General features: G+C 47.1%; 1 protein-coding gene and 1 long non-coding RNA gene across 2 annotated transcripts in view; one reads left to right on the top strand and one right to left on the bottom strand.

Moving 5' to 3' along the window:
* Window positions 1-2922, top strand: part of ATP8A2 (ATPase phospholipid transporting 8A2) — a 1320460-nt gene extending 1317538 nt beyond the window's left edge. Inside the window, exon 37 of the mRNA XM_063951698.1 lies at window positions 451-2922. Within this exon, the coding sequence (XP_063807768.1) occupies window positions 451-548 (98 nt within the window). The 3' untranslated portion in view covers window positions 549-2922. The remainder of the gene's footprint in view (window positions 1-450) is intronic.
* LOC135002868 (uncharacterized) overlaps window positions 1-27992 on the bottom strand; it is a 34849-nt gene that overhangs the window by 1633 nt on the left and 5224 nt on the right. The window contains exon 2 of the long non-coding RNA XR_010204020.1: window positions 425-511. This is a non-coding gene — a long non-coding RNA (uncharacterized LOC135002868). The remainder of the gene's footprint in view (window positions 1-424; window positions 512-27992) is intronic.

Here is a 27992-nt window from a genome sequence, read left to right as displayed (position 1 = left end):
CACTGCACTGACCACAAGGAAAACTGCTTAGTACTTGCATGTATGACTGTGCCACTGAAACCACTGATTGCTCCCTTTTCCTATGGGTTTCAGTACGGGTCACCAGAATGCCATACACTTCCTGACCCTTACTCAGAGACTAAGGGGCATATTTACTAAAGTGTGCTTTTATAAAAGTGGAGCGGTTGTCCATAGCAACCAATCAGATTCTAGTTATTATCTTCTAGTAGTTGCTGGATACATAAAATAAGAATCGGATTGGTTGCTGTCGGCAACATCTCCACTTCTAAAAATCCGCACTTTAGTAACTATACCCCTCAGTCTGTGTTCTGCCCTATAGGAAGTATTTTGCTTGTTGATAGATTAAATGACGCATCACACATCAATGTAGATTCTGGTGCTGTAATGAATGGAAATAACTTACCTGCTCTCCTCATTTCTTGCTTTCAGATGGCTATGCATTCTCTCAAGAAGAACACGGTGTCGTATCTCAATCCCAAGTTGTCCGATCCTACGACACCACGAAACAGAGAACTGCGTCAGAATAACTTTAGCTACTGGTGGCATATATAATGCGCTTTGGACAATAAGTCTACTGTTAACGGATAGTGACTAAGTCTGGCCGCAGCAGCCAAAAACCGGGAAACCCATTTCTGTGGCCTTTGCCAACAAATTTCTTAATGTTCTTTTTTCTTTTACACCAGCAGAGCCTGCATGAGATACAAATCCAACTATGCAGTACAGGTCTCTCTGGTAGCCCGGAGAGTAATATGTGCACTTTTATTTAGGAGAAAAGCATGTTCGCAAACAAAACATCTACTTTTTTCCTGCAGCGTTCTGCTTCTGTTTGTCTGCCACAGGTACATCCGCACCTGTCTATTAGAACACCTTGTTAGACAGCTACAATGCGATACAGTGTAATGAGGAAGTGTTATCAGACGCAATATAGGGCATCGCCATTTAAAGAATTGATTTGAAAGTAGGTTTTATGTACATAGAGTCATAATTAGGTTACAGCATTGCACTTTTTGGTTGCTAAACGATGACTACATGTCCGAGAATTCTTAAATTAGACGCAAATGTTAAAATCCTGCAAATGCGTCTGAACGACTAACAGGCGGATGTGTGTCCAATTTAAACGCACACGTGGTTGGCAATCTAGGAACTTATGATTGTTCAGCAGTCAGACAAAAAGGCCAAATCCCATAATGCTCTATGCTGATGATCACATGCCCACTTACAAACCCAACTTAGATGAGACAATACAAATTTCTGCCACTGAAAGTATAAGAACTATTCTGGCAGATCGGGGCTTAATTTGGATAAACAAGGGGCATTGCTTAAAATGCTTAGTTTTCACATCTGAAACGTTCAGAGCTATGTCTCAAATAGTGATAGTGGTTACTAGCCAACTACATTAATCAGCCAGGCATTATTGAAGCTTGGACTGATTGTAATCTTTCCAAGCCATCTCTGATGAACCACAAAGCTCCATATGCACAATGCTCTTTTATTTCATTGAATTCAAATTGACAAAGGTGGGTGACATAATATCCACATGTGCGGCCACCTCTAGATTTATAAGTTAATAAATAGCTCTATATTAGTATTGTTTGTTTGTTCTGTCTAATATTCCAACATATCTAAGCTGATTCACTCCAATCAGTTTGTATTTTTATTAAGTATGACAAGGTTCCACACAGTCCATTAGTTGGTTTACTGGCCAACCAAAACCATGCAGTCTTCGTCAAACTTAAGGCTATCAGGAGCTTATCTGATCTGAAGAGAAGTGACTTATAATGTTCTGATTGTTGGGAAAGATCTTTTTACTATGCACAGCAGACATCCTGTCTGTAACCCTACTGAAGGACACATCAACCAGGGGACATCCTGTCTGTAACCCTACGGAAGGACACCTCAACCAGGAGACATCCTCTCTGCAGCCCTTCTAAAGGACATATCAACCAGGGAACATCCTGTCTGTAACCCTATGGAAGGACACCTCAACCAGGAGACATCCTCTCTGCAGCCCTTCTGAAGGACATATCAACCAGGGACCATCCTGTCTGTAACTCTGCTGAATGACACATCAACCAGGGGGCATCCTGTCTGTGACCCTACTGAAGGACGCATCAACCAGGAGACATTGTTTGGAAGCTACTGAAGGACACATCAACCAGGGGACATCCTGTATGTAACCCAACCAAACGACACATCAACCATGATAAGTCTAAAATTAATAATAACTGTAAACAACAGTTTGTATATATGTCAAACATTTCATGTTCTGTCAAATTATAGGGACTTTTACACATAATAATTTTGAATGTCATTAATATAGCAGCTCTTTACAGAAGTCAAGTTACATTTTGTTTTGTAAAATCTGTCTCTTCATAGAACTCACATTCACTGGGTTATTTATTATACAGAATGGGACAGCTGTAAGGACTTTCCAATAGGAACCTCTGGGTTGTTTGTGGTTGAATGTGTAAATGTTATATATCCCATATATACCAGCTTCTTGGTGGGGTTGCAAAACTTGCAAATATCATATGTAACCTTGGAGCTTGAAATTAATTGCGAATTGTTCCGCTAACTCCCAAGTTGCAGTATAATAACTTGTTTTCAGCTTTATTTAGTAAAATCTAGCTCATAGGGTAAGTTTAGGCAGTATTTGGGTCAGTGAAGTGACATGAGAACTGAAAGATGGCCACATATATTCATATCCCTTCTATTATCTGACTTGGCTTAATGGAACAAAAAAGTTGTTTTACCTGCAGTCTGATTTTGCAAAAAGTCAAGAGTACCTTCTTCTCTATACCTATGAAATGTGTCAGTTTTATTTATTTATTATTTTGATTCCTACTGGTTCTGCAAATATGTATTTAGTGTTCTGAGAATAAAACCAAATCTAATTACCTATCTCATTGGTTATGGTCCTTATTGTAGGATAGTGGAGGGGTGAGCAACTTTCTGCAGTCACGCTATTGACAGAAAGTTGATAATGTCTGGGGGCAAATTTATTAAACCTTACAAAGAGGGCAAGTGGAGGTCTTATCTACACCAACTAATCAGATTCTAGCTATCTTTTATCTAGTACAAGCTATAAAGTGGTAGCTACAATCTGATTGGTTACCAGCTCTCTATTGAAGGTTTGACATACAGTAGCTCTCCTAAAGGTACAAATGTGTCCCATTATACTGTGGCTTCAGTTGCACCAAATAGCCCCTCTCGATGCGCCAGATGTGGTGGTGTACCTATCATACAAATACATTCACAGTAAATTACCAGGGCTAATTGGATATCCCCCTAAGGGTCAAATGGCTGTTTTATGTATTTTCTAAAAAGTTAAAAATATGTTCTACTTAAATCTACTTCAGTACCATGTGGTATAGACGGTTCCGCAGGAGCCATGGGCACTTTAAGACTTTTCAAGGGTGTGAACTGGCTCCTCCCTCTATTCCCCTCCTCCAGACCTCAGTTTAGAAAATGTGCCCAGGCAGACTGGATGCACTCCAGGGGAGCTCTATTGAGTTTCTCTGAAAAGACTTATGTTAGGTTTTTTATTTTCAGGGAGAACTGCTGGCAACAGTCTCCCTGCTTCGTGGGACTTAGGGGGCAGAAGTAGGAACCAACTTCCTGAATAGTTTCATGGCTCTGCTTCTGGCTGACAGGACACCATTAGCTCCTGAAGGGTACTGAACGCTAGCTGCGGCTATGTGCTCACTCCCACAGCACGCCGTCACCCCCCTTGCAGAGCCAGAAGTCAGAAGACAGGTGAGTGTTATAAGAAAAGATCTTCAATCAAAGTGACGGCTAAAGGTACCGCGTGGCTGGCGGGAGCGCAGCGCGCCATGTTGCCCACACATACACAGGCACTGCAGGGTGCAGAACACGGGGGGGGCGCCCTGGGCAGCATGAAACCTAGTAAAACTGGAAAATAAAGGGGCATAAGATGCTGAGGCACAGTCCTACCCCCGCCAGTATAAAAAATTACCTCATAAATGCTGAGGAGAAACGCGCCATTACGGGGGCGGGGCTTCCTCCTCAGTCAGCCAGCACACTGCTCAGCGCCATTTTCTTCCAGCAAAAAGCATGGGAAGAAACGCTGATCCTCCTCTCAGTTTCTGTTTAGTATCAGAGTACAAAGAGGGGGGGGGGGGGGAAGTGTATATTGTGATATTATGGCAATATATATATATATATATATATATATATATATATATATAGAGCGGAAAGTCTCTACAAAGTACAAAGTACACGACACAGGGATTTTTTATTTAAGTGCTGAGTTGTGGACTGGCAATTCATTTCTGTGTCCCTCTGACAGATTTTACTGTGGGTCTGTCCCCTATAAGCCCCGGAGTGTCTGTGGTGTGATTGTGCACGTGTGGGACATGTCTGAGGCAGGGAGCTATTCACCTGTGGGAGCCATGTTAGGGACACAGAGTTGTAATATGACACCAAGAGCCTGACTGGGTGAAAGGTTACGTGATAGTGTGAGTCATATCAGTAAGAGGTTGTACTGAATCTCATGCAGAAAACTGAAAATAATCTGTTGAAGATGTGATTTTTTTATAGTTCTGCCTTTCATCCACAGGGACCCCTCTCACATACAAATTTGCACAAGTAGTACAAACTGATACCGACACGGACTCTGTTTCCTGTGTCGACACTAGTGATTCCAGGGGAATAGGTCCTAAGTTAGCGAAAAGCATTCAAAACATGTTTTAGCTATAAAGGAGGTGTTAGAAGTTACGAAGCCCCCTCTTTTACCACAGGAGAGGGTTTACTTTAGTAAAGAAGTAATGTAATTTTCCCTCCACCTCATGAGTTGAACAGTCGTGGAGGGAGTCTGATTTAACCTGAAAAGAAAATTCAGATTCCTAAAAGGAATTCAGGCAGCTTACCTTTTTCCAAATGGTGGGAGTCACCCCACATTTGAGACAGGGCCCTGTCATAAAAGGGAAAAGGTGTTTCTCCCTGCGCCTGGAATTACTTTACTTAAGGAGCCGGCAGACCGCAAGTTCCTGAGGTGATCTATTGTTGTGGCCAATGGGACACTACTCAGCCCTACCATTGTCTGTGAGTGGGTGAGTAGTGCTATTGAAAAGTGGTCAGAAAACTTGTCATTAGACATTGACACAATAGATGGAGACGCGATACTCCTAACGTTAGGTCATATCATAGCTGCTGCTGCGTACGTGCTAGAAACCATGAAAGATTTTGGTCTCTTGGGATCAAGAAACGTTACCATGGCAATCTCAGCACAGAGGGCGTTGTGGATTAGCCAATGGAATGCTGACGCAGACTCCAAAAGGAATATGGAGGCTCTCCCGTATAAAGGTGAGGCCTTATTTGGAGATGGGTTGGATGCTTTAGTTTTGCGGCTAACACGGGTAGAGTCGACAGTCTTGCCTAATGCTCCTGCGCCGGCGTAAAAGACACATCACTCTCAGATGCAGTCTTTTTCGACCCCAAAAAAAAAAAGGGTAAAGGCCCCCCTTTCTTTGTGGGTAAAGGTAGGGGAAAAGGAAATAAAGTCCACAGTGTCTCACAGGAGCAGAAATCAACTTCTGCTTATGCCAAATCTTCAGCATGATGCTGGGGCTCCCTTGCGGGAGTCTGCTCAGGTGGGGGCACGTCTGAAACTCTTCAGTCAGTTCTGGGTTCAATCTGGCCTAGACACGTGGGCCGTACAAAGAGAGTCCCACGGGTATAAACTGGAGTTTCATGACATTTCCCCAGGCCGTATTTTCGAATTGACCTTACCAGCTTCTGTCCCGGATAGGGAAGTGGTAGCAGCAGCAATACAGTGATTGTGTCAGGATCAAGTCATTGTCCTGGTTCCCTTGTCTCAACATGGAGAAAGGTTTTTATTCAAGCCTATTTGTAGTTCTGAAGCCGGACGGCTCGGTCAGACCATTTCTGAACCTGAAAAACCTGAATCTCTACCTGCAAAGGTTCAAGTTTAAGATGGAATCTCTGAGGGCAGTGATTTCCAGTCTGGAGGAGGGGGAATTCATGGTGTCAGTGGACATAAAAGATGCCTGCTTACATGTTCCCATTTATCCTCCGCATCAAGCTTATCTGAGATTCGCAGTACAGGATTGTCATTACCAGTTTCAGACGTTGCCGTTCGGACTCTCCATGGCACTGAGGGTATTCACCAAAGTAATGGCAGAGACGATGGTCCTCCTTCGACTGCAAGGAGTCAATATAATTCCTTATCTGGACGATCTCCTGATAAAAGCGAGGTCCAGGAAAAGTTGATGCAGAACATTGCACTCTCCCTGACAATACTCCAACGTCAGGGTTGGATCATAAATTTTCCAAAGTCACAATTGGAACCGATGACAAGATTGTCCTTTCTCGGGATGATACTGGACATAGAAGTACAGAGGGTATTTCTTCCAGTAGAAAAGGTTTTGGAAATCTAGAGAATGGTCAAACAAATTCTGAAACCAACAAGAGTGTCGATTCATCAATGCATTCGGTTGTTGGGAAAGATGATAGGGCCATACAGTTTGGCCGATTCCATGCCAGAGTATTCCAGGGGGACCTATTGGACAAGTGGTCCGGATCCCATCTACACATGTATCAGAGGATAATCCTGTCATCCAAAGCCAGAATTTAGCTCCTGTGGTGGCTACACAGTTCTCACCTCCTAGAGGAATGCAGGTTCGGGATTCAAGACTGGATCCTGGTCCTGGTGACCACGGATGCAAGTCTCCGAGGCTGGGGAGCAGTCACACAGGGGGAGAGCTTCCAAGGAAGATGGTCAAGTCTAGAAACTTGTCTTCACATAAATGTTCTGGAGTTGAGAGCCATTTGTAACGGCCTTCTACAAGCGGTACATCTTCTTCAAGATCAACCCGTACAGATCCAGTCGGACAATGTAACAGCAGTAGCATACATAAACTGTCAGGGCGGAATGAAAAGCAGAGCGGCAAGGGCAGAGGTGACAAAGTTCCTCCGCTGGGCAGAAAGACATGCAAGAGCTCTGTCTGTAATTTTCATTCCGGGAGTGGACAACTGGGAAGCAGACTTCCTCAGCAGACACGATCTCCATCCAGGAGAGTGGGGCCTCCACCAAGAAGTCTTCACAGAGGTGACAAGTCTTTGGGGAGTTCCTCAAGTAGACATGATGGCGTCTCGTCTCAACAAGAAGCTTCAGAGATATTGTTCCAGGTCGAGAGACCCTCAAGCAATAGCAGTGGATGCACTGGTGACCCAGTGGGTGTTTCGGTCGGTATATGTCTTCCCTCCACTTTCACTGATACCAAAAGTTCTCAAAATCATAAGAAGAACAAGGGTTCGAGCAATCCTCATTGCTCTAGACTGGCCAAGGAGGGCTTGGTATCCAGATCTTCAGGAGTTGCTCATAGAAGATCCTCGGCCTCTTCCTCATCACGAGGACCTGCTGCAGCAGGGGCCGTGTGTGTATCAAGACTTACCGCGGCTATGTTTGACGGCATGGCTGTTGAGCGCCGGATCCTAGCCCGAAAGGGTATTCCCAAGGATGTCATCCCCACTCTTATTCAGGCCAGGAAATGAGTAACGTCTAAACATTACCACCATATTTGGATAAAATATGTGTCTTGATGTGAATCCAAGAAGACTCCTACGGAGGAGTTTCAGGTGGGACGTTTTCTCAATTTTCTGCAGGCTGGTGTGGATGCGGGCCTAAGATTGGGGTCAATCAAGGTCCAGACTTCGGCCTTATCAGTTTTCTTTCAAAAACAATTGGCCTCCCTTCCAGAAGTTCAGACGTTCGAGGCTGCACATCCAGCCTCCATTTGTGCCGCCAGTGGCACCATGGGACCTTAATGTGGTGTTGCAGTTCCTTCAATCGGATTGGTTTGAACCTCTACAGGAGATAGAATTGAAGTTTCGCACTTGGAAAGTGGTGATGCTTTTGGCCTTGGCATCCGCAAGGCGGGTGTCTGAGTTGGGGGCCTTATCTCACAAGTGCCCTTACCTGATCTTCCATGAAGATAGGGCAGAGTTGAGAACTCGCCAACAATTTCTTCCAAAGGTGGTTTCGTCTTTCCATATGAACCAACCTACTGTGGTGCCAGTCAAAGTCTCTTGATGTGGTTAGAGCTTTGAAAATTTATGTCGCAAGAACAGCTCTGTTTGTCCTGTATGCTCCCAACAAGATTGGGTGTCCTGCTTCTAAGCAGACTATTGCGCGCTGGATCAGAGGGACGATTCAGCACGCTCATTTCACGGCAGGATTGCCGATACCGAAGTCGGTAAATGCCCATTCCACTAGAAAGGTGGGCTCATCCTGGGCGGCTGACCGGGGGGTCTCGGCTTTACAACTTTGCCGAGCAGCTACTTGGTCAGAGTCAAACACGTTTGCAAAATTTTACAAGTTTGACACCTTGGCCGATGAGGACCTCAAGTTTGGTCAATCGGTGCTGCAGGGTCATCCGCACTCTCCCGCCCATACTGGAGCTTTGGTATAACCCCATGGTGCTGAAGTGGACCCCAGCATCCTCTAGGACGTATGAGAAAATAGGATTTTAATACCTACCGATAAATCCTTTTCTCCTAGTCCGTAGAGGATGCTGGGCGCCCGACCCAGTGCGTACTTTACCGGCAGTTGTAAATTTGTAGTTACACTAATGTTGTGTTACGATTATTTCAGCATGTTGCTGCAATTGTTCATGCCCGTTGGCGTGTGTTATGTTGAATGCCATGTTGTGCGGCATGGTTGAGGTGTGAGCTGGTATGAATCTCACCGTTAAATTAAAAGTAAATCCTTTCCTCGAAATGTTCCGTCTCCCTGGGCACAGTTCCTATACTGAGGTCTGGAGGAGGGGCATAGAGGGAGGAGCCAGTTCACACCCTTGAAAAGTCTTAAAGTGCCCATGGCTCCTGCGGAACCGTCTATACCCCATGGTACTGAAGTGGACCCCAGCATCCTCTACGGACTAGGAGAAAAGGATTTACCGGTAGGTATTAAAATCCTATTTTCACCTGCTACGGATGTGGTGAAAAGAACTTTGCATTAAGGGGGTCATTCCGAGTTGTTCGCTCGTTATTTTTTTCTCGCAACGGAGCGATTAGTCGCTAATGCGCATGCGCAATGTCCGCAGTGTGACTGCGCCAAGTAAATTTGCTATGCAGTTAGGTATTTTACTCACGGCATCACAAGGTTTTTTCTTCGTTCTGGTGATCGTAATGTGATTGACAGGAAGTGGGTGTTTCTGGGCGGAAACTTGCCGTTTTATGGGTGTGTGCGAAAAAACGCTACCGTTTCTGGGAAAAACGCGGGAGTGGCTGGAGAAACGGAGGAGTGTGTGGGCGAACGCTGGGTGTGTTTGTGACGTCAAACCAGGAACGAAACTGACTGAACTGATCGCAGATGCCGAGTAAGTCTGGAGCTACTCAGAAACTGCTAAGAAGTGTCTATTCGCAATTCTGCTAATCTTTCGTTCGCAATTTTGCTAAGCTAAGATTCACTCCCAGTAGGCGGCGGCTTAGCGTGTGCAAAGCTGCTAAAAGCATCTTGCGAGCGAACAACTCGGAATGACCCCCTAAACCTATGGAGAATTATCGCCGGTATTTTTTGCAAACAATTGGATAGTGGCTTATCTCGAAACGTGATAAAAGCCCGTTTTTTTACCGAAACCAGGATTTCTCGCACAAATGAATTCCCCCTATAATGTGTAGTATTTAAGATAATTAATTTGAAGGCCTGCAATGAGGTCTTGGCCTGCCATAGTGAAGGCAGCATTCTTAGTTTGGCATTTGAAGGATACAGAGTTAGAACCAGATTTGGACTTTGCCCTACTCTAGAATCTTAGATTAATCAATTTTCCAAACATTGCAGCTCAGGATCATTGGGACAGATGTATTAAGTCTGCAGAAGTGATAAAGCAGTGATAAGTGGAAGTGATACCCCTCCAGCCAATCATTACAAGTTTGAAAAATAACAGGAGCTGATTGGCTGGTGCGTTATCACCTTCCACTTATAACTTCTTTATCACTGCTTTATCACTTCTCCAGGCTTAATACATCTGCCGCATTATGTGGTATTCCTGTATTATGTTTTCTTATGTCACCTTTGTCATTATTCTGTTGTCACCATGTACTTCAGAGACTGGGTTTGGGGGGCAGTCTTGTGCTGCGGCCCAGTTGCACTCAACAAACTGATGAATGTGACAGGACTGCACACTTGTGCAAGGGAGATGCTAGGCACAGACCGAGTTGCGCGGGTTGTTGCAGCTTACTCCATTATTTTTAGTTTTTTATTAATGGCACTATAGTTTTTATAGTGCTGTCACCATTGTTTTAACATTACTGTAGTATGCCTTTGTATTTGTGCCCCCCCCCCCCCCTTGCCCCCGCCACCTGCATGTTATACTTCTGCTTAATGCACACCCTGCCATATGTAACCTATGCAGTGCGCCCCACATGGCTGCTTCAGTTCTTTCTTGGGCAGGATGCACAACAGATGATATATCCATTCAGTGCGTATCATATTACACATTTTAGTCACCCGTATATGTATTAGTTTCGTTTATGGTTTATCTCACACATTGTAACCTTTGTAGTGTACCCAAGATGGCTGCCTCGCCCGCAGGAGAGATGAAAATACTTGTAACTGATGGTTATGTCAGGGCTCTGCTTCTAGCTATAGTACGCTACAAATTCCCCATTTCTCTATCGTCCTAGTGGATGCTGGGGTTCCTGAAAGGACCATGGGGAACAGCGGCTCCGCAGGAGACAGGGCACAAAAAGTAAAGCTTTAGGATCAGGTGGTGTGCACTGGCTCCTCCCCCCATGACCCTCCTCCAAGCCTCAGTTAGATTTTTGTGCCCGGCCGAGAAGGGTGCAATCTAGGTGGCTCTCCTAAAGAGCTGCTTAGAAAAGTTTAGCTTAGGTTTTTTATTTTACAGTGAGTCCTGCTGGCAACAGGATCACTGCAACGAGGGACTTAGGGGAGAAGAAGTGAACTCACCTGCGTGCAGGATGGATTGGCTTCTTGGCTACTGGACATTAGCTCCAGAGGGACGATCACAGGTACAGCCTGGATGGTCACCGGAGCCTCGCCGCCGGCCCCCTTGCAGATGCTGAAACGAGAAGAGGTCCAGAATCGGCGGCAGAAGACTCCTCAGTCTTCTTAAGGTAGCGCACAGCACTGCAGCTGTGCGCCATTTTCCTCTCAGCACACTTCACACGGCAGTCACTGAGGGTGCAGGGCGCTGGGAGGGGGGCGCCCTGGGAGGCAAATGAAAACCTGTTTTGGCTAAAAATACCTCACATATAGCCTCCGGGGGCTATATGGAGATATTTAACCCCTGCCAGAATCCGTTAAGAGCGGGAGACGAGGCCAGCGAGAAAAAGGGGCGGGGCCTATCTCCTCAGCACACAGCGCCATTTTCCCTCACAGAAAGGCTGGAGGGAAGGCTCCCAGGCTCTCCCCTGCACTGCACTACAGAAACAGGGTTAAAACAGAGAGGGGGGGCACTAATTTGGCGTTAGAAATATATAAAAAAGATGCTATAAGGGAAAACACTTATATAAGGTTGTCCCTATATAATTATAGCGTTTTTGGTGTGTGCTGGCAAACTCTCCCTCTGTCTCTCCAAAGGGCTAGTAGGTCCTGTCCCCTATCAGAGCATTCCCTGTGTGTGTGCTGTGTGTCGGTACGTGTGTGTCGACATGTATGAGGACGATGTTGGTGAGGAGGCGGAGCAATTGCCTGTAATGGTGATGTCACTCTCTAGGGAGTCGACACCGGAATGGATGGCTTATTTAGGGAATTACGTGATAATGTCAACACGCGCCAAGGTCGGTTGACGACATGAGACGGCCGACAAACAATTAGTACCGGTCCAGACGTCTCAAAAACACCGTCAGGGGTTTTAAAACGCCCGTTTACTTTAGTCGGTCGACACAGACACAGACAGGGACACTGAATCCAGTGTCGACGGTGAATAAACAAACGTATTCCTTATTAGGGCCACACGTTAAGGGCAATGAAGGAGGTGTTACATATTTCTGATACTACAAGTACCACAAAAGAGGGTATTATGTGGGATGTGAAAAAACTACCGTAGTTTTTCCTGAATCAGATAAATTAAATGAAGTGTGTGATGATGCGTGGGTTCCCCCCGATAGAAAATATGGGCGGTATACCCTTTCCCGCCAGAAGTTAGGGCGCGTTGGGAAACACCCCTTAGGGTGGATAAGGCGCTTACACGCTTATCAGAACAAGTGGCGGTACCGTCTATAGATAGGGCCGTCCTCAAGGAGCCAGCTGACAGGAGGCTGGAAAAATATCATAAAAAGTATATACACACATACTGGTGTTATACTGCGACCAGCGATCGCCTCAGCCTGGATGTGCAGAGCTGGGGTGGCTTGGTCGGATTCCCTGACTAAAAATATTGATACCCTTGACAGGGACAGTATTTTATTGACTATAGAGCATTTAAAGGATGTATTTCTATATATGCGAGATGCACAGAGGGATATTTGCACTCTGGCATCAAGAGTAAGTGCGATGTCCATATCTGCCAGAAGATGTTTATGGACACGACAGTGGTCAGGTGATGCAGATTCCAAACGGCACAAAGGTGTATTGCCGTATAAAGGAAGAGGAGTTATTTGGGGTCGGTCCATCGGACCTGGTGGCCACAGCAACTGCTGGAAAATCCACCGTTTTTACCCTAAGTCACATCTCTGCAGAAAAAGACATCGTCTTTTCAGCTTCAGTCCTTTCGTCCCTATAAGAGTCATATCTGCCCAGGGATAGAGGAAAGGGAAGAAGACTGCAGCAGGCAGACCATTCCCAGGAACAGAAGCGTTCCACCGCTTCTGACAAGCTCTCAGCATGACGCTGAGACCGTACAGGACCCCTGGATCCTACAAGTAGTATCCCAGGGGTACAGTTTGGAATGTCGAGACGTTTCCCCTGCGCAGGCTCCTGAAGTCTGCTTTACCAAGGTCTCCCTCCGACAAGGAGGCAGTATGGGAAAAAATTCACGAGCTGTATTCCCAGCAGGTGATAATTAAATTACCCCTCCTACAACAAGAAAAGGGGGTATTATTCCACACTATATTGTGGTACTGAAGCCAGAAGGCTAGGTGAGACCTATTCTAAATCTAAAAAAATTTGAACACTTACAAAGGTTCAAATCAAGATGGAGTCACTCAGAGCAGTGATAACGAACCGGGAAGAAGGGGACTATCTGGTGTCCCGAGACATCAGGGATGCTTACCTCCATGTCCCAAATTTGCCCTTATCACTAAGGGTACCTCAGGTTCGTGGTACAGAACTGTCACTATCAGTTTCAGACGCTGCCGTTTGGATTGTCTACGGCACCCCGGGTCTTTACCAAGGTAATGGCCGAAATGATGGTTCTTCTTCGAAGAAAAGGCGTCTTAATTATCCCTTACTTGGACGATCTCCTGATAAGGGCAAAGTCCAGGGAACAGTTGGAGGTCGGAGTAGCACTATCTCGGATACTGTTACAACAGCAGGGGTGGATTCTAAATATTCCAAAATCGCAGCTGATCCCGACAACAAGTCTCCTGTGCTTAGGGATGATTCTGGACACAGTCCAGAAAAAGGTGTTTCTCCCGGAAGAGAAAGCCAGGGAGTTATCCGAGCTAGTCAGGAACCTCCTAAAATCAGTGCATCATTGCACAAGGGCCATGGTAAAAAAATGGTGACTTCCTTCGAAGCAATTCCAGTCAGCAGATTTCATGCAAGAACTTTTCAGTGGGATCTGCTGGACAAATGGTCCGGATCGCATCTTCAGATGCATCAGCGGATAACCCTATATCCAAGGACAAGGGTGTCTCTCCTGTGGTGGTTACAGAGTGCTCATCTTCTAGAGGGCCGCAGATTCGGCATTCAGTTTTGGATGTTGGTGACCACGGAGGCCAGCCCGAGAGGCTGGGGAGCAGTCACACAAGGAAAAAATTTCCAGGGAGTGTGATCAAGTCTGGAGATTTTTCTCCACATAAATATAGCTAAGGGTAAATTTATAATGCTCTAAGCTTAGCAAGACCTCTGCTTCAAGGTCAGCCGGTATTGATCCAGTGGGATAAAACATCACGGCAGTCGCCCACGTAAATAGACAGGGCGGCACAAGAAGCAGGAGGGCAGTGGCAAAAACTGCAAGGACTTTTCGCTGGGCGGAAAATCATGTGATAGCACTGTCAGCAGTGTTTCATTCCGGGAATGGAAACTGGGAAGCAGACTTCCTCAGTAGGCACGACCTCCACCCGGCAGAGTGGGAACTTCATGTGGAAGTTTTCCACATAATTGTAAACCGTTGGGAATTACCAAAGGTGGACATGATGGCGTCCCGTCTGAACAAAAAACGGGACAGGTATTGCGCTAGGTTAAGAGACCCTCAGGCAATAGCTGTGGACGTTCTGGTAACACCGTGGGTGTACCAGTCGGTGTATGTGTTCCATCCTCTGCTTTTCATACCTAAGGTACTGAGAATTATAAGATGTAGAGGAGTAAGAACTATACTCATGGCTCCGGATTGGCCAAGAAGGACTTGGTACCCGGAACTTCAAGAGATGCTCACAGAGGACTTATGGCCTCTGCCGCTAAGAAGGGACTTGTTTCAGCAAGTACCATGTCTGTTCCAAGACTTACCGCAGCTGCGTTTGACGGCATGGCGGTGGAACGCCGGATCCTAAGGGAAAAGGCATTCAGGAAGAGGTCATTCCTACCCTGGTCAAAGCCAGAAAGGAGGTGACCGCACAACATTATCACCACATGTGGCGAAAATATGTTGCGTGGGGTGAGGCCAGGAAGGCCCCACGAAGAAATTTCAACTCGGTCGATTCCTGCATTTCTTGCAAACAGGAGTGTCTATGGGCCTCAAATTGGGGTCCATTAAGGTTCAAATTTCGGCCCTGTCGATTTTTCTTCCAGAAAGAATTGGCTTCAGTTCCTGAAGTCCAGAAGTTTGTCAAGGGAGTATTGCATATACAACCCCCCTTTGTGCCTCCAGTGGCACTGTGGGATCTCAACGTAGTTCTGGGATTCCTCAAAACACATTGGTTTAAAACCAGTCAAATCTGTGGATTTGAAGCATCTCACATGAAAAGTGAACATGCTCTTGGACCTGGCCTGGACCAGGCGAGTGTCAAATTGGTGGTTTTTTTCTCAAAAAAGCCCATATCTGTTTGTCCATTCGGACAGGGCAGAGCTGCGGACTCGTCCCCAGTTCTCTCCCTAAGGTGGTGTCAGTGTTTCACCTGAACCAGCTTATTGTGGTGTCTTGCGCCTACTAGGGACTTGGAGGACTCCAAGTTGCTAGATGTGGTCAGGGCCCTGAAAATATAGGTTCCAGGACGGCTGGAGTCAGGAAAACTGACTTGCTGTTATCCTGTATGCACCCAACAAACTGGGTGCTCTTGCTTTTAAGCAGACTTTTGCTAGTTGGATGTGTAATACAATTCAGCTTGCACATTCTGTGGCAGGCCTGCCACAGCCAAAATATGTAAATGCCCATTCCACAAGGAAGGTGGGCTCATCTTGGGCGGCTGCCCGAGGGGTCTCGGCTTTACAACTTTGCCGAGCGGCTATTTAGTCAGGGGCAAACACGTTTGTAAAATCCTACAAATTTGATACCCTGGCTAAGGAGGACCTGGAGTTCTCTCATTCGGTGCTGCAGAGTCATCCGCACTCTCCCGCCCGTTTGGGAGCTTTGGTATAATCCCCATGGTCCTTTCAGGAACCCCAGCATCCACTAGGACGATAGAGAAAATAAGAATTTACTTACCGATAATTCTATTTCTCGGAGTCCGTAGTGGATGCTGGGCGCCCATCCCAAGTGCGGATTATCTGCATTACTTGTACATAGTTACAAAAATCGGGTTATTATTGTTGTGAGCCATCTTTTCAGAGGCTCCGCTGTTATCATACTGTTAACTGGGTTCAGATCACAGGTTGTACAGTGTGATTGGTGTGGCTGGTATGAGTCTTACCCGGGATTCATAAATCCTTCCTTATTGTGTACGCTCGTCCGGGCACAGTACCTAACTGAGGCTTGGAGGAGGGTCATGGGGGGAGGAGCCAGTGCACACCACCTGATCCTAAAGCTTTACTTTTTGTGCCCTGTCTCCTGCGGAGCCGCTGTTCCCCATGGTCCTTTCAGGAACCCCAGCATCCACTACGGACTCCGAGAAATAGAATTATCGGTAAGTAAATTCTTATTTTTGTGTCAGCTCTTCCAGGTGTTGCCTGTTCCACCCAGGGTAACCTGTGTAGCGCGCCTAAAATGGCTGCCTCATCTGTACTTTTCATGGGTGGGTTATGTAACCTGTGGAATTTATTACACAAAATGGCTGCACCAACCCTGCATTACGTTCATTGTGCTCGCAATGTTAACTGTTTTTCAGTTTGTTTCCTTCTTGCTTTAATACTAAATCTCTGTGCTATGCTTTTGATGCTTATAAAGTGACTTTGGGTCCTTTGGACAATTGCGTTATATAAATAAAATTTGTATTATTATTATTATTATTATTATTATTGTTATTATTATGTTTTACCATAAAGGTATATGATAAAGACCCATGTTGTGATAGCAATGCTGCATACCTCCCAACCGTCCCGATTTCAGTAGGAAAGTCCCGTTTCATTCACTTTCCCACTGTCCCACCATCAGGTCGCAGTGTCCTGCGAGTGGGAGGCTGGGAGACACTTTTATCAGAGGGCAGCGTGAGTAGCGGTGAATGGACGCCGCTTCCATTCAATCAATGTTGGCCTTCCATTCACTCAATGTTGGGAGGAGGCTGGGGGCATCTCAGCTGCAGCCAAATTGTTGGGCTTGCCTCAGCAAGACAGGGAATAGGCTTACTTAAAGGGGCGTGGCCTAATGAGCATGAAGTCACACCCCATTCTCACGAGACGCCACACCTTTTTCAGACGTGCGTGCAGGATCCCGATTTCCCATTCTAAGTTGGGAGGTATGATGTTAATAAATTATGCCTGGTATAAGTGCATACAGACATCTTGTATGAAAGAATTAGAATTAGAACCAGCTTTATTGGCCAGGTATACTTGCGTATACTAGGAATTTGTCTTTGGTTTGCTATACAACAGCCAAGTAGGTAACAGATAAGCAGGTGTGGGTGGGGGCAAGTAAAGTCATACAGATAGGTATACCGTAGGGACACAGGTGAGTTACATGTACGTCTAGTCAGTCAATGTTCAGGAGTTCAGCAGGCGGACCGCTTGGGGAAATAAACTTTTGAGACTTCTGGTGGACCTGGTGGGGACGGCCCTGCTCCGTCTGCCTGAAGGAAGCAAGTTAAACAAGCTGTGGCCGGGGTGTAGCTGGTCCTTTACTATCTTCGTTGGCCGCTTTTTAGCTCTGGACAGGTACAGGTCCTGGACTGAGGGAAGGTCGGCCCCGATGATGATCTCTGCGGTTCTGACCACCTTTTGGAGCCTGCATCTGTCCCTCGCGCTGGCGGAGCTGTACCACACCAGTATCGAGGAGCACAGTACCGACTCCACAATTGCAGAGTAGAAGAGGAGCAGAAGCTTCTGTGGGATGTTGAACTTCCTTAGTTGCCTGAGGAAGAACAACCTCTGCTGCACTTTCTCGACAGTGGCGTCCGTGTTGGACCCCCATTTAAGGTCCCGCAAGATTGTGGTCCCTAGAAACTTGAAGGAGTCCACTAGCGATACCACACTGTCAGCAATCGTTAGCGGAGGTGCACTAGCTGACTTCTTCCTGAAGTCCACTATCATCTCGACAGTTTTGAGGGGGTTGAGCGCAAGGTTGTTGTGGGTGCTCCACTGGGTCAACCGGTCTACTTCCTGTCTATAGGCCGATTCGTCCCCGTCCTTGATGAGGCTGATAATGGTGGTGTCATCGGCGAATTTGATGATCTTTACTGATTGCGCCTCTGAGGTGCAGTCATTTGTGTACAGGGAGAAGAGCAGGGGTGAGAGGACACAGCCCTGAGGGGCCCCTGTACTAATGGAAAGCATTACTAGACCACCTTAATAGGCTGTTTGTTTGTGTTTTTTGTTTTAAAAATCCATTGAAGTGAATGTGCAGACGTATTAGTAGGAATAGTGAGTGCGTAGCCGCAGTCTGGTCTCCATCACTGTGCGCTGTCTTTTATCTTCTTGTCTTAATCTAGTTGAAGGTTTGCTGATTGTCTCCTTTCTACGGGATAATTTGCAGAGATTTCCCGCAGCACAATATGGCTTTATAGGAAGGACAGCTGTCCCTGATCTGTGATTTATTGGCCAGTCCCATTCTACCTTCTGCCTTTATAGAGGTCAGAAATTGCCATGCTCACCGAATCTCTCTCTATTGGGCTGAGCTGTTGTACATATGCGGGGCCAGGGGCAGTCAATGAGTATAATAACACATGGGATTTGTCACTGGGTAATTCCCAGGATGACACAGGGGAGGAAGGTCACACTTTATCAGCATTTTGGGACAGTAAAGTAAACCTGTGATAATCCGGGAGATCTCCTCAGGTCAGGACACAGCATTCTCCCAGCCCCAATACAGCTTGGACAAGAGAGTCACTGACTTCAAGCTGTTATTTTTGTACAATGGCTTTTACTGAATAAACATGTCAGCACACAAGTGGGACTAGGCCTCGCTGGTTGTTCTCACAGGGTCACTTCTACACACTTTAGTTTAAATGTGTCCGTTTATTAAATGTCAAAACTCTTAGGCCCGGATTTATCAAGTCTTGGCGACTGAGAAATAGCACGGTGATAAGTACCAACCAACCAGCTCCTAACGGCCATGTTACAGGCTGTGTGTGAAAGATGACAGGATCAGATTGGTTGGTACTTTATCACCGTGCAATTTATCTCTTTCCAAGGCTTGATAAATCTGGTCCTAAATCCGCTGACCTGGTATCAATGGTCACATTTTCTGGTTTTATACTAAGGTTATGATTTGCAAGCAAACAGTGGCCCTCATTCCGAGTTGATCGCTCGCTAGCTACTTTTAGCAGCCGTGCAAACGTATTGTCGCCGCCTACGGGGGGAGTGTATTTTCGCTTTGCGAGTGTGCGATCGCATGTGCAGCCGAGCGGTACAAAAACATTTTGTGCAAAACAAGACCAGCCCTGTAGTTACTTATCCTGTGCGATGATTCTAGTGTCGGAGGTCCCGGAATTGACGTCAGACACCCGCCCTGCAAACGCCTGCGTTTTCCATACCACTCCCAGAAAACGGTCAGTTGACACCAAGAAACGCCCTCTTCCTGTCAGTCTCCTTGCGATTGGCTGTGCGAATTGATTCGTCGCTAGAAGTATTGCACAGCAACGATGTTGTTTGTCCCCGTACGACGCGCGTGCGCATTGCGGTGCATACGCATGGGCAGTTTTGCTGATTTTTTAACTGATCGCTGCTCTACGGAAATCGTCAGCGAGCAATCAACTCAGAATGACCCCCAGTGCGCAATGCTGATGTTACGTAATTGAGCGATTATTTGCTACTGTGCATGCGCAAAAAATTAATGTATGCGCAAAAGTACTATTGCCATTGGGTCAGACGGCATCAGAAATTGAGAGGCAAAGTGATGGCATTCCTGTGTGGTAACTGGGAGATGAACGCATTTTATGGGCATGTTATGGGAATGTCAGCTACAGCAATTAAGTTTTCAGACACACAGCCACAGAGGCCATGTTCAGGCAGAGCAACTGCACCAGACGTAGGGTGGGAGGTACTAAGTGACATCGCCATCCATCGTCGCGATGCTAATCACATATGTACTATCATATGCGATTAGCATGGCGAAGGACAGCTCTTCCCTGACTACTGGTTTTCGGCGCTGGAATTCATTCTGCGCATGCGCAGAGTGACAGGGGACGGCTGTGGTGCATGCTGGGAGGGATCCGATTGGTTAGTATCTGATTGGTTTCTATGGCCAACACTTAAATATATATATATATATAGAGAGAGAGAGAGATAGTTGCATGGATGGTGTAATGGTTAGCATTACTGCCTCATAGGGCTGAGGTCATGGATTCAATTCCCACCATGACCTTAACTGTGTGGATTTTGTATATTCTCCCTGTGCTTGCGTGGGATTTCTCTAGGTACTCCAGTTTCTTCCCATAATCCAGAAATATTCTGATAGATTAGTTGGCTCCCAACAAAAATTAACCCTAGTGTGAAGAGTATGTGTGTGTGTACATTTGGTTGGGAATACAGATTGTAAGCTCCACGGAAGCAGGGACTGATGTGAATGGTGAAATATTCTCTGTAAAGCGCTTTGGAATATGCGTGCGCTATATAAATAACTGATAATAATAATACGTTGTTCAGTTCCAGAGTAGCACATAGGGGAGCATCCGTGAATAAGGGGGCGTGACCTTGCCGTAAAAGCCATGCCACCCTTTTTCAACATACTGGGGGCATGCTCAGAGGCAAGAAATAGGGGTCCTCCTAAACTCTCCCAACCATAGGACACTGCGCAGTGCCGTTTCTTGCAGCGGGCGAGCCGTGCAACCGCACGGGGCGCCCGCCACGGCACTTTGCTGGTCCCTGTCCTCCGTCTTCCCGAGTACTCCTGCTCGGGGGGCGGAGTTTCGCGGAATGACGCGGCTGCGTCATGACGTCACGACGCAATCGCGTCATTCCGCGAAACTCCGCCCCTCGAGCAGGAGTACTCGGGAAGACGGAGGAGGGCTGGAAGGAGGAGGCGTGAGGAAGCTGGAAGGAGGAGGCGCGAGGAAGAAGGAGGCGCGAGGAAGGAGAGGCGACTGACCCGAAGAGCGGGAAGATCCTTCATATGTAAGTTGTCTCTCTCTCCCCCCCCCTCTCTCTCCCTTCCTTTCCCCCCACTTGACACTTGCCTGCGTGCTGTGTAAATTGGGGACTCTTGCCTGCTTCACTGTGTAAATTGGGGACACTTGCTTGCTGCACTGTGTAAATTGGGGACTCTTGCCTGCCATACTGTGTAAAATGGGGACTCTTGCCTGCTGCACTGTGTAAAATGGGGACACTTGCCTGCCGCACTGTGTAAAATGGGGACACTTGCCTGCCGCACTGTGTAAAATGGGGACACTTGCCTGCTGCACTGTGTAAAATGGGGACACTTGCCTGCTGTACTGTGTAAAATGGGGACACTTGCCTGCCGCACTGTGTAAAATGGGGACACTTGCCTGCTGTACTGTGTAAAATGGGGACACTTGCCTGCTGTACTGTGTAAAATGGGGACTCTTGCCTGCCGTAATGTGTAAAATGGGGACTCTTGCCTGTCGCAATGTGTAAAATGGGGTCTCTTGTCTGCCGCAATGTGTAAAATGGGGACACTTGCCTGCCGTAATGTGTAAAATGGGGACACGTGCCTGCCACACTGTGTAAAACGGGGAATCTCGCCTGCGTAATGTGTAAAATGGGGACACGTGCCTGCCGTAGTGTGTAAAATGGGGACTCTTGCCTGCCGTAGTGTGTAAAATGGGGACTCTTGCCTGCGTAATGCGTAAAATGGGGACACGTGCCTGCCACAATGTGTAAAATGGGGAATTTTTTTTCCCCCTGTGGTGGCTGTGATGATATTAGATGAGGCCACACCCATTTTAATGAGACCATGCCCATTTTAATGAGGCCTTCGGCGCGCACATTTTTTTTTTGTTAGATCTATGGGGGGGGGGGCGCATTTTTTTATGTCAATGGGGTGGGGGGCACTTTGAAATCTCGCACTGGGAGCCAAATTGGCTAGACAGCCCTGACACTGCAGCCCGCAAGCAGGGCGGTTGGAGAGTGCAAGAAAAGCGGTCCTGTACCGCCAAAATCAGCTTAAATTCTACAGAGAACAGCACCGGACACAAAGGGGTGCAGCGAGCAGAGCAGCGAGTTGCAGATTCTGGAGGGTTACCAGGAGGGGTGGAAGGCTTCTGTGAAAAGAAGAGTTTTAACAGAACGTTTAACCCTCCGTCAGGCGCACTTCGTGGACTCCCGGGTTCTGGCGCAGTGCGCCTGCAGGCGCCTGTTAGAATATCATCATTAGCACCTAAGGACGTACAGAAAGAGAGAAATCGTAGGTTTTATGGGCCATTTCAGCAGAAAATCTGAAGCAAAAATGAGAAAACATGAGTATAAGTTTGGGTGCAGTGTGCCTGAGAGGCCACCCTGGACACCATTTCCGCAAAATGTCCACAACCTTTGTAATTTTCATTCATATAATGAGCAAAATAAATAATAGATGAAAATAAAAGGAAATACGAACCTTCAAAAGTCGGAGTAGTTTGGGCGCAGTGTGACTGAGAGGCCAGAAGGGTCACTACTGCACTCCACGCAGGCGGCGGGAAAACTGACTAGGGGGGTTTCGAACAGCACATAGAGATAGGAAGGTACTAGGAGGGACAGGCCCCTGCACCCCCTCGGGGTGGAGAGGGGAGCAAGAACAGCTTTGTATCACCTGTCAGGCCAGCTGCGCCTGACTGAGGATTAAATGGGGGGCTACAATGGGGTCACACCCTCTTGTGTACATGTTTTTAGTTGTTTATAGTTATTATACAAGTAGAGCACGATGCCTTATATTCTTTCTTTTTTGCTTTTGCTGTGACTACTTAGTAGCACTTGCTATTTATATATCACTGTAAATGGAGAGACTTGTTCCTTACTGGCTTCCTTATTAGCTCACCCGTTGGTGTATCCCAAGTAGCTTTCAGCATAGCTGCAGTGTGAACATAGATGTGGCAGCGTGTACAGAGTGGCATACACTGTTTATAAACTCTAAAAAGATTATTTCTAAATGTGACTTTCTGACAAATATTGAAGTAGCTCCTGTCTGTCTCCTGTTAGTGCCAGTTTATTAGTCTGGAGAGACGAGGTGCCAATTATGCCATCTAGCTTGTTGTAATACCAGCTCTCCTCCCGACAAGCATTATTCTTGGCATTCCCTCTCCTCACAGCGACAACACAAAGAGACTCTCAGTGACTCTGTGTGTGATATTATAAATGAAAAGCAGCAGTTATTACTTTTCGTTTGTTCTGCTTTGTGGAACTCTGAATAACCAACTTCATTAATAGATTCTTCTGTCTACCCCGCACTCACCTAATCACTTGCCTGTATGCAGCCTGTCACCATTTCCTTACACCAATGGAAAGCTGGCTACGCACCTAAAAGTTATCTCCCCAACGGGATGCGGTCAGGAGACCGCTGGTCACAATACAGACGCCGGCATCCTGAACACTGACTACCCCGCCAGTCGGCATGCCGACCAACAGGAACTATTCCCCCTCGTGGTGTCCACGACACCCATAGAGTGGGAATAGAACCTGTGGCGAACACAGCGAGCCACCGAGCCCGCAAGGTACTTCGTTGCACTCGATTCCCCCGTCGGCCATGTGACAGATGGGATCCCGGTGTCGGTAAGGTGACTGGTGTTCTCCCAACCACCGGTCACCCGATACCAACCCTTCATCTGCCCCTACTAATGTGACTCTCTTCTGCTATCCCTACCTGCCGTATTCATTATTTATAGCTATTTCTATAGCGCCAACATATTCTGTTGCCCTTTACAATTTGAAATAAAACAGTAATATGAGGGGACTCCCTCAAGAGGGCATCCAGACATACAACAGAGAGGTAAGAGGGCCCTGCTCACAAGCTTACAATCTATAGGGAGACAGGCAGCTGATACATGAGGATAACTTATATATAGATAGATAGATAGATAGATAGATAGATAGATAGATAGATAGATAGATAGATATGTATATATATATATAATCTATTTAAAATTATAAAATAAAAAGATGCCTTTATACTCTCTTTAATCAGTACATCAAATACATTTTAAGGAGATTTTACATATATGAAATATTGTAAAACTACATAAATTGTTGAGCGGAACCTGAATTTGCATAACTAATTTGCAACGTCTATTTCTCTGACGTCCTAGTGGATGCTGGGAACTCCGTAAGGACCATGGGGAATAGACGGGCTCCGCAGGAGACTGGGCACTCTAAAAGAAAGATTAGGTACTATCTGGTGTGCACTGGCTCCTCCCACCATGACCCTCCTCCAGACCTCAGTTAGATTTCTGTGCCCGGCCGAGCTGGATGCACACTAGGGGCTCTCCTGAGCTCCTAGAAAGAAAGTTTATTTTAGGTTTTTTATTTTACAGTGAGACCTGCTGGCAACAGGCTCACTGCATCGAGGGACTAAGGGGAGAAGAAGCGAACCTACCTGCTTGCAGCTAGCTTGGGCTTCTTAGGCTACTGGACACCATTAGCTCCAGAGGGATCGACCGCAGGACCCGTCCTTGGTGTTCGTTCCCGGAGCCGCGCCGCCGTCCCCCTTACAGAGCCAGAAGCACGAAGATGGTCCGGAAAATCGGCGGCAGAAGACTTCAGTCTTCACCAAGGTAGCGCACAGCACTGCAGCTGTGCGCCATTGCTCCTCATGTACACCTCACACTACGGTCACTGATGGGTGCAGGGCGCTGGGGGGGGGGGGCGCCCTGAGCAGCAATAAAAACACCTTGGCTGGCAAAATAATCACAATATATAGCCCCAGAGGCTATATATGTGATAAATACCCCTGCCAGAATCCATAAAAAAGCGGGAGAAAAGTCCGCGAAAAAGGGGCGGAGCCATCTCCCTCAGCACACTGGCGCCATTTTCTCTTCACAGTGCAACTGGAAGACAGCTCCCCAGGCTCTCCCCTGTAGTTTGCAGGCTCAAAGGGTTAAAAAGAGATGGGGGGGGGCACTAAATTTAGGCGCAATATTGTATATACAAGCAGCTATTGGGAAAAATTCACTCAATATAGTGTTAATCCCTAAATTATATAGCGCTCTGGTGTGTGCTGGCATACTCTCTCTCTGTCTCCCCAAAGGACTTCTGTGGGGTCCTGTCCTCAGTCAGAGCATTCCCTGTGTGTGTGCGGTGTGTCGGTATGGCTGTGTCGACACGTTTGATGAGGAGGCTTATGTGGTGGCAGAGCAGATGCCGATAAATGTGATGTCGCCCCCTGTGGGGCCGACACCAGAGTGGATGGATAGGTGGAAGGTATAAACCGACAGTGTCAACTCCTTACATAAAAGGCTGGATGACGTAACAGCTGTGGGACAGCCGGCTTCTCAGCCCGCGCCTGCCCAGGCGTCTCAAAGGCCATCAGGGGCTCAAAAACGCCCGCTCCCTCAGATGGCAGACACAGATGTCGACACGGAGTCTGACTCCAGTGTCGACGAGGTTGAGACATATACACAATCCACTAGGAACATCCGTTACATGATCCCGGCAATAAAAAATGTGTTACACATTTCTGACATTAACCCAAGTACCACTAAAAAAGGGTTTTATGTTTGGGGAGAAAAAGCAGGCAGTGTTTTGTTCCCCCATCAAATGAGTGAATGAAGTGTGAAAAAGCGTGGGTACCCCCGATAAGAAACTGGTAATTTCTAAAAAGTTACTGATGGCGTACCCTTTCCCGCCAGAGGATAAGTTACGCTGGGAGATATCCCCTAGGGTGGATAAGGCGCTCACACGTTTGTCAAAAAAGGTGGCACTGCCGTCTTAGGATACGGCCACTTTGAAGGTACCTGCTGATAAAAAGCAGGAGGCTATCCTGAAGTATGTATTTACACACTCTGGTACTAGACTGAGACCTGCAGATAGTGCTGCTGCAGCGTGGTCTGTGACCCTGTCAAACAGGGATACTATTTTGCGAACATAAGAGCATATTAAAGACGTCGTCTTATATATGAGGGATGCACAGAGGGATATTTTGCCGGCTGGCATCCAGAATTAATGCAATGTCCATTCTGTCAGGAGGGTATTAGAGACCCGACACTGGACAGGTGATGCTGACTTTAAAAGGCACATAGAGCCTTATAAGGGTGAGGAATTGTTTGGGGATGGTCTCTGGGACCTTGTATGCACAGCAACAGCTGGGAAGAAAATTTTTTACCTCAGGTTTCCTCACAGCCTAAGAAAGCACTGTATTATCAGGTACAGTCCTTTCGGCTTCAGAAAAGCAAGCGGGTCAAAGGCGCTTCCTTTCTGCACAGAGACGAGGGAAGAGGGAAAAAGCTGCACCAGTCAGCCAGTTCCCAGAATCAACATTCTTCCCCCGCTTCCTCTGAGTCCACCGCATGACGCGGGGGCTCCGCAGGCGGTGGGGGGCCGCCTCAAAAATTTCAGCGATCAGTGGGCTCGCTCACAGGTGGATCCCTGGATCCTTCAAGTAGTATCTCAGGGGTACAAGCTGGAATTCGAGGCGTCTCCCCCCCGCCATTTCCTCAAATCTGCCTTGCCGACAACTCCCTCAGGCAGGGAGGCTGTGCTAGAGGCAAATTCACAAGCTGTATTCCCAGCAGGTGATTGTCAAGGTGCCCCTACTTCAACAAGGACGGGGTTACTATTCCACACTGGTTGTGTTACCGAAACCGGACGGTTCGGTGAGACCCATTTTAAATTTGAAATCCTTGAACACATACATAAAAAAATTCAAGTTCAAGATGGAATCGCTCAGGGCGGTTATTGCAAGCCTGGAGGAGGGGGATTACATGGTATCCCTGGACATCAAGGATGCTTACCTACATGTCCCCATTTACCATCCTCACCAGGAGTACCTCAGATTTGTGGTACAGGATTGCCATTACCAATTCCAAACACTGCCGTTTGGACTGTCCACGGCACCGAGGGTCTTTACCAAGGTAATGGCAGAAATGATGATACTCCTTCGAAAAAAGGGAGTTTTAATTATCCCGTACTTGGACGATCTCCTTATAAAGGCGGGGTCCAAGGAGCAGTTGTTGGTCGGAGTAGCACTATCTCGGGAAGTGCTACAACAGCATGGATGGATTCTAAACATTCCAAAGTCACAGCTGGTTTCTACCACGCGCCTACTGTTCCTGGGGATGGTTCTGGACACAGAACAGAAAAAAGTGTTTCTCCCGCAGGAGAAAGCCAAGGAGCTGTCATCTCTAGTCAGAGACCTCATGAAACCAAAACAGGTATCGGTGCATCACTGCACACGAGTCCTGGGAAAAATGGTAGCTTCTTACGAAGCAAATACCATTCGGCAGGTTCCATGCAAGAACCTTTCAGTGGGACCTCTTGGACAAGTGGTCGGGATCGCATCTTCAGATGCATCGGCTGATAACCCTGTCTCCAAGGACCAGGGTATCTCTACTGTGGTGGCTGCAGAGTGCTCATCTTCAAGAGGGTCGCAGATTCGGCATACAGGACTGGGTCCTGGTAACCACGGATGCCAGCCTTCGAGGCTGGGGGGCAGTCACACAGGGAAGAAATTTCCAAGGACTTTGGTCAAGTCAGGAGTCGTCCCTACACATAAATATTCTGGAACTGAGGGCCATTTACAATGCCCTAAGTCTGGCAAGGCCTCTGCTTCAAAACCAGCCGGTACTGATCCAATCAGACAACATCACGGCAGTCGCCCATGTAAACCGACAGGGCGGCACAAGAAGCAGGATGGCGATGGCAGAAGCCACAAGGATTCTCCGATGGGTGGAAAATCACATATTAGCACTGTCAGCAGTGTTCATTCCGGGAGTGGACAACTGGGAAGCAGACTTCCTCAGCAGACACGACCTACACCCGGGAGAGTGGGGACTTCATCCAGAAAAAGTTGGTAAACCGTTGGGAAAGGCCACAGGTGGACATGATGGCGTCCCGCCTAAACAAAAAACTAGATATTGCGCCAGGTCAAGGGACCCTCAGGCAATAGCTGTGGACGCTCTAGTGACACCGTGGGTGTACCAGTGGGTTTATGTATTCCCTCCTCTGCCTCTCATACCAAAGGTACTGAGAATAATAAGAAAACGAGGAGTAAGAACGATACTCGTGGTTCCGGATTGGCCAAGAAGAGCTTGGTACCCAGAACTTCAAGAAATGATATCAGAGGACCCATGGCCTCTACCGCTCAGACAGGATCTGCTACAGCAGGGGCCCTGTCTGTTCCAAGACTTACCGCGGCTGCGTTTGACGGCATGGCGGTTGAATTCCGGATCCTATAGGAAAAGGGCATTCCGGAGGA

The sequence above is a fragment of the Pseudophryne corroboree genome, chromosome 2, assembly GCF_028390025.1.
Source record: "Pseudophryne corroboree isolate aPseCor3 chromosome 2, aPseCor3.hap2, whole genome shotgun sequence".
Lineage (NCBI taxonomy): Eukaryota > Metazoa > Chordata > Amphibia > Anura > Myobatrachidae > Pseudophryne > Pseudophryne corroboree.
Note: the sequence above shows the minus strand (reverse complement) of the source record. Positions and strands in the feature narration are given on the sequence as shown.